At 33.3% G+C, this 7,326-nt stretch overlaps 1 protein-coding gene across 1 annotated transcript; it reads left to right on the plus strand.

The window, feature by feature from the left end:
* The first annotated feature begins 204 nt into the window (after positions 1–204).
* Positions 205–6,284, plus strand: LOC133322397 (uncharacterized). The gene is made up of 3 exons (XM_061531397.1): positions 205–223; positions 4,124–4,255; positions 4,918–6,284. Exons 1-3 carry the CDS (start codon positions 205–207, stop codon positions 6,282–6,284), a joined length of 1,518 nt encoding a protein of 505 aa, XP_061387381.1.
* The last annotated feature ends 1,042 nt before the right edge of the window (positions 6,285–7,326 follow it).

Below are 7,326 nucleotides of genomic sequence, written 5' to 3' on the forward strand. Positions count from 1 at the left end.
CATGTCAGGTTTTCTTTTGAAAATCGAGTTAAGGATATGATTTACATGTTGTTTCATTCACAAATCATACATTTCTTCTAACAAATGTTGTGAAATTCGTCTTCAAACAAATCGATTTTTGAATATATTTTGTTATATTTTTCAAAACATTACACACACAGTCACAAACTTTGTATATGACTTTGGCATAACAACCCGCTAGCAATGGAAATTCCAATTGATGGTAAGTAACTAGTCCCAGCACTAGTTGTTTAAATGGGGAATATGAATATAAATATCCAAATAGAAGTAAAACACATTTATATTAGAATTTGTCCAATAAAATATTGGCGATTTATTGTCGTAAACAATATTACCTTTTTATTACAATTTGTGTTGGTATGCTCTGTGTTAGCTTAGTGGACGTAATCCTTCAAGCGTATTTTGACAATTTATCTAGACTGAGAGATACAAAGGCACCGAATGCGCAAAGTTGAAATTTAGATAGTATGACAAAGAAATACAAAAATGGATAATATTCTTAATTGAACACTAATTATAAACCGTACAACTTATTAATTTGACCTTAAAGTAATAGAGGAGGAACTAACTTTGATCCTATAGTAAGCGAGAAGGGGTCACTTGCAATATTAAAGAAAAAACTCAGTGTTTTTGGAATCAAAAAAGAAGAGAACAATATTCAAACATTCTCTTCCAACAGTCACAAAAACTATTTTTTTTTTTATGTTATGTAGTTAGTCCCAACACTAGTTATAAACCGTACCAGTTACAAATTTGAACATAAAATAATATAAACGGAACCAATTGACTACTACTTTATCCTATAGTAATCAGAAGGCGTCTCTTGAGATCTTAAAGAAACAAAAAAAACAGTTTTAGGTTGTTGGTCTGCATAAAAAAGATCCGTTATTCTAAATTAATGCAAGACTGATTTTATTTAGAAATAACCAGTCTTTTTTGATCATCTTGAAGTGCAATGCCATCAAATTGTGAAATGTTAAACAAAATACAAATGATTTTTTAAACTAAAATGGAAAGATAAATATTTAAGTACTTCTATATATAATTATATAATTAATTTCCTATTGAATATATATTATTGTATTTTCATTACACATCAAGGTCATGACATCTATTACAAAACGTGAAGGTAAATTGTGGAAAGGGGGATACAAATTATCTTAGTAATTTTTTAAATGTTATTTTATGTAAAATATTAAACATATATTTCTTCTTTGTTCACTATAATATTATAATCATTTTTATTTATTTCCACATTCAATACCTATAACCGAAGGATCTGACATGACTGAAATGTAATTGCATGTACGGAACTAGAAAGGCGGGTAGTCTAATGTAACTAGTCTTTGACTTTAAACATGTAACTAGTGCAATATTAGTCCTCGGGTAAGCGAGGGAGTGTCAATTGGTTACCTCCTATGACATCCCCATATTAAAGTAAACAGTTAAATACATTGTTAAGGGGTGTAAAGTGGAACTTGTAACTGGATAACTGAGAATCGACGAGTTTCAGATTACGAACTGGTTCCTCTTGCTAGCGGGAAGCCAGTATAAAAAATAGTAAGCACTACCTAAAATTCAACAAGAGCGTTCGACGTTATTCACCACAAAAGTAAAACACATGTATTTATATGAATGTTACCGAAATACGTCGACTTGCGACGTATTTCTTTTGTTGAAAATAGAATCGAAACAAAAAGAAAATATGAAAATTTCAATAAGAATGTGAAAGAGATATAGATTCGACGTATTTGGGTAATACGGCCGTAAAAAACATTTTGCAATAGTGGGTATGTTGAATATTTTTGAACGCCTCGTTGAATTTTACGTAACGTTATTATAAGTTGCCATGGCCTACTTTGAATAATTGTGCCTTGGTTCATACAACACTATTCTTAACTCATGTCATCAGACTTTATTTTTTCAAATTTGTTGTTTCTTGTTTTACGCCAAAATTTTAAGATATATGCATGAATCACATATGAATCTAAGTAGAAAAAATGATTTTCTTTCACCTGACTAAAGTATGAGTCCATATTTATTTACTTTAAATTCATCTTTTAAAATTTTTAGAAAATATGGTTGTATTAAATACTTTTTATACCCTTCACCACACTGTGGCACAGGGTATTATGTCTTTGTGCATATGTTTGTAACAGGCAAAAATAATCGAGATAGACCCATGGTTCCTTTTGAGAATATGCATAGAATCACTTTCTGAGTCGATTTATGCATGTCCGTCCGTCTGTCGATGATAAATAGTCGGCCCTGTCCGACTTTACTACTTTCCTTACAGGTTTATATTTTTTAAATTCAAATGTCACATATAAAATATTGGAGAATTTTTTGTTTGGGTTTCCTTACATTTGTTTCTTGTTTTGAACGCTAATTAGAACCAAAATGAAAGAACAAAATATTTATCCTTCTGAATATACAAAAACTAGAACAATTTTCACTATTCATTCATCATTTTCAATTTTATTAAAATTAATATATTTTCGATTTCGATTAATACTCTCAATTGTTAGGAATGGGACAATTTACTTGGTTATTCAGAGAGTGATTCGATTTAAACAACGTACAAAAGTCGGAGTTCGCTCAGACAATTTTGTATGGGGAACTAAGTTATTATTTTATAATTCAGGGTCGAACAACGAATGAGAGAGCGAACAACGCCCGTCTGTACATGGCATAAGATAGTTTTGCCTAAACTTGATAGTTTCCAACAGTTTATGTTAATTATCAAAAAAAAAAAAAAAAAACATCGTCAAAGACATATGGAACCCTTAAGTATTATGTCGCCAAAACAATGACCACTGTTTATATATAAATAATAATAATATTGCACCGCAATCAAATATCTTTTAGATTCAACTCAAGTAGTTATTACTGATTAAGGCAATAGGTATGGATGGTTGATAAGCTAAATAATTAGTTTAGGGTTTAACACCTTTGTGACTTCATAGGCTAAAGATAATAGACAACTTTTGGGAATAGTTTTTATACAAGTTGTAAGTATATAACATATTTTAGAAGTATTCGGTGCATTTTAATTTCATATATTCAAATTCAACATTTCTATTTGAGTATTTGGATACTTCGCACCAAAAGAAATGTTGTAAGAAATGTTATGAGAAATTGTCCAGTACTGAGTACAATGTGGTAATTTATTCCAAAGACATAATTTTTGATTTTCATTCCAGAATCGCTATTAGTTTCCCAAATAATATTTAAGTCATATAATATCGAATTTATTTTCTATATAAAATGAATTAACAATTGAAAGTAATATTTCAATATCGTGAACCAATTGAAATAGAAAAATAAACTCTACACAAAATATTTTTAATAGAGGTCCGTACAAACAAAATAGATACTCGTTGATAACTTTCTAATAGTCTTCACTAATCATAAATTTCAATTGTCTTAGCCGAAGAAAAAAGTTCATTACGTTTTTATATATCAAAGTGATCAGACACCATCGGCGCAAATGAACAATCGGCAAGATTATTTCAAAAAAAATAGCAACGGAATGGAAATTATTCGAGAAATTAATCTAAATCTGATAACATTTTTGGTGATAATTTTAACAAAATGTTGGTAAAGAAGAGGATTTCTAAATGAAAATTTGAAAGAGATTTTGTGAAAAATATTCATTATATTATGTTATTTGATTTATGAATTGTAAATTATTTGGCCGGGCCGAGCCACCACCAGGTGGTTTGCATTCAAAATTTCTTAAATCGATCTGAAGCTTTAAAATTCCAAAAATGGAGAGAGACCTTTCCATGTGGACTATAGACCGGTATTGGAAAATAAACAAATTTAGGATAAAACGTTATATGGAGGCTACCCTAAAATGTGTACTAATATAAATACCAAAATTTCAACCCTGCTTGGACCTACATCACTGTCACTACATTCCGTGTACTTTTAGTGTGAATTTCCCAAACCAATTCCCTACATACACAGATTTGTTCACATGGTTACAAAATGTTCTGCAATGTTTTCTAAAATTCAAAGATTATTATAATTGCAATAATCAATTTTTTTTAAATATGCTACCGACAACACCCTTATCGCTTGTCCTCTATTGTTCCAGGTTTTTGTCATGCTATCGTTTGCTATAAATGTGATTCTATTTCCTTCGAAGGCTGTGCCACAACCTTAAATGACACGGAAATACCATATGAGGACTGTGGATCATCCACGCTGTGGTGTGCAACGGCCATTGGTGAGTGATAACAAACAAATTATGAATCCCGGTATACATACGTATGTATGTGTATCAGAGATGGTCCGTCAGAAACAGTGACGTAAATGACATACATTTCCGACGTATAATACATACGTCAGAAACGTCGGAAACCCACCCCAAACCATTAGGTTTTTGACAAAATAGCTATTTCTAATAATCAATTTCGAAATTACGTATGTTTTATTCAAATCCATATCAAATTTCAAAATTTTCTTCCCCAAAAAGTTTAGAATTTTTTATCAGTTATTGTGAGGAATAGTCAGATATATGTAAAAATAATATATATTCTTGAAAATAACTGTATATGGTGATAATATTCAAATAAATGACGTTTAATACATTTATTACATTTTATACAGGTATATGACGTTTTCGACGTTTACACCTTTTTGACAGTCGAAAACCTAAACATTCGTCACACGGACCATCCCTGATGTGTATGTATTACAAATGTGGTGTCATTACTTGGTCATTTTGGTCACTGACCTTTGCTCTGTTGATATGCAGAAGGAAAGTGTCAGTTGACATGATATTTGCAAATTACATACATACTCGGAAACATGAATTATGTGACATGTTGCACACCATCTGATATAACCCTTCTGCATGCAATAATTTCAATGTGTCTATTTTTTCAGTTGATAATGTTACCTACCGGGGATGTTCAAGTTCGACACCCAGCATTGGGGCTTCGTACCGGAAAACATGTCAGATAAATCTTTGCAATAAAGGCGTTTACCCACCCGGCAGGATGAAGTGTCATCAGTGCAGCGGTGAAGGTTGTCAAATGAAACCGATGGGAAAACCTCACCCATGTCTGAACTTCAGCGAAGATGATGCCTGCTACCTAGACATACGTTCACCCGACCAAGTTTATCGTGGCTGTAAATCAGATCGGAATCATACTATTTCGGATAGGGCGATTTTCTGCGATTACAACGGTTGTAACGACGCATCCTCAACGGGAACGCTAAAATGTGCCCACTGTGACTCGCATCAACGACTGGGATGTAAAATGGATCTGACGTCATCGTCCAATATAAGCCAATACGAAGTGTGCGAAATGAAAACTACGCTGGATAACAGCAACACGTGCTTCATATACAAAAATTTGGATCATGTGGTGCGTGGATGTTCCGACAGGCATATGACAGATGAAATGCGACAACATAAGGATCGTTTGACAGAATGCACGGGACATGATCTCTGCAATTCAGCCAACATGCCTTTCCAGCAATGCTTAGTCTGCAACTCTGAATCGGGCAAAGATGATGATTGCCGTTTTACTCCTAGTTTAGTTCGTAGCAGTTATTGTGGCTCACCCGAAGCGTCCTCGTGTTTCGCTGTCGAATACGAAAATTGGCATGTGGAACGTGGTTGTGGTCGTCCTCCAAAACGCGCCGATATAAATCGTCAATACGAATGCGATGAGGGTAAGGAATGTAATGCTACGCCCTTTGTACGCTGCTATAAATGCTCCACCGAACATAACTCTGATTGTGCGGCATGGCAACGTCCTGGTTTCTTGGAAATTGAAGAATGCCAAAATCCAGGAGCAAATTGTGTTATAGCAACATTTACCGATGACATTACCAAACGGGGATGTGAAACACAGCTACTGAACTGTACCCTTAGTAATATTGCCGAATGTCAAAGTTGTCAGGGCAGTTTTTGTAATCGTGGATCATTTCCTCCGGATCGCTTACACTGTTATCAGTGTGGAACCGAAGTTGACGATTGCAAAACAGCATTAGCTGGACGTCCCACGCCATGTCCCAAAAATGAACTTCAACCTGCAACTGGTGCCAAAGAAGGCTGCTATGAATATTTCAGTTTGACGCAGAGGCATGTGGTGCGTGGTTGTGCTTCAAATACGTCCGAGTATTACAAGTGTATGTTGGAATCCGGCTCCAAGTGTAAATTGTGTAATAAGAATGGTTGTAACAATAATCCTATGGAAGAATCACGTTTATTGAAAACTATTTCTAAATTGAGATTAACTTAAATATATCAATATATTTGAAATAAATTTGATGAAATACAACGGAATTGCAAATAAATGAAGCATAAACTAAAAAAAATCTTGAGACATCAAATGGAAATGTAATTAGCATCCCAATCCAAACCACTTAAAGCGGATTAATATATAGCATTTAATCAGGATTAAAGGCTGAATCAGGGGTTTTTTTCTTAATCAGGCTGAATTTAGTAATATTTATCATACAAATTTAAATCATTTAATCAGGGTTGTTTTCTTAATCAGGGTTGATTTCTTAATCAGGGTCTATTTTAAAACATGGTCAAATTACTTCTGTCGCACCCTCTTACAAATTGAAAATATGCTATTGACTGCTTCACCGCCCTCAAAAAACTGGAATACAACAAATATGCCATGTTGAGGACTCAGGGCTTTATATCGAGAATGAAAGATGATTCGAAACGTATAAAACATGTTACGGAAAAACAGGCTTCAGATATATTGAAGGTATGTTCGTTCTTGTATCGCCAAAACGTGCAGTTTCCGTACTGAATTTTCCTATTGAAATAATATAAACTTTTTTATACAGAATATTTATGTTTTTGTAGCAGCCCAATTGCTTTTACATAATGGGCTGAGGTCACAGACGTTGGCCGAGTAAGACTCGGTTCGTTTCGGATCGTAGACTCCACTGTCGTGGAAACGACTGAAGTACAAAAAAAAATATGTATATATAAGTACACCTAAGTTTGTTTTTACACGGTAGATTGGTTCCAGAAAAGCCGTATGAAAAAAATAACCATGTAAAAAAGGGAATTCCCCTAAATAAGTGCTATTCACATTTGCTTTGACCAGTAAAAATTGTTTGTACGCGCTAAAGGGAAATTCAGTTAAATCTTTAAGCTAGTCTTCGCAAACTATCGATACTATCGATGGTTTCAGACTTTTTTCTTTCATAAATACTTTTTTGTGATATGAACATACTTCGCAAAAATTAAATTTGACAAAAAATTTAAGTACATAAACGTCAAATCGTGCTAAATGGAATAAAATCGCGTAAAAAATTAAA

The sequence above is a fragment of the Musca vetustissima genome, unplaced genomic scaffold (genome assembly GCF_032173495.1).
Source record: "Musca vetustissima isolate MV318-11 ecotype Yass unplaced genomic scaffold, APGP_CSIRO_Mvet_v1 utg2150, whole genome shotgun sequence".
NCBI lineage: Eukaryota > Metazoa > Arthropoda > Insecta > Diptera > Muscidae > Musca > Musca vetustissima.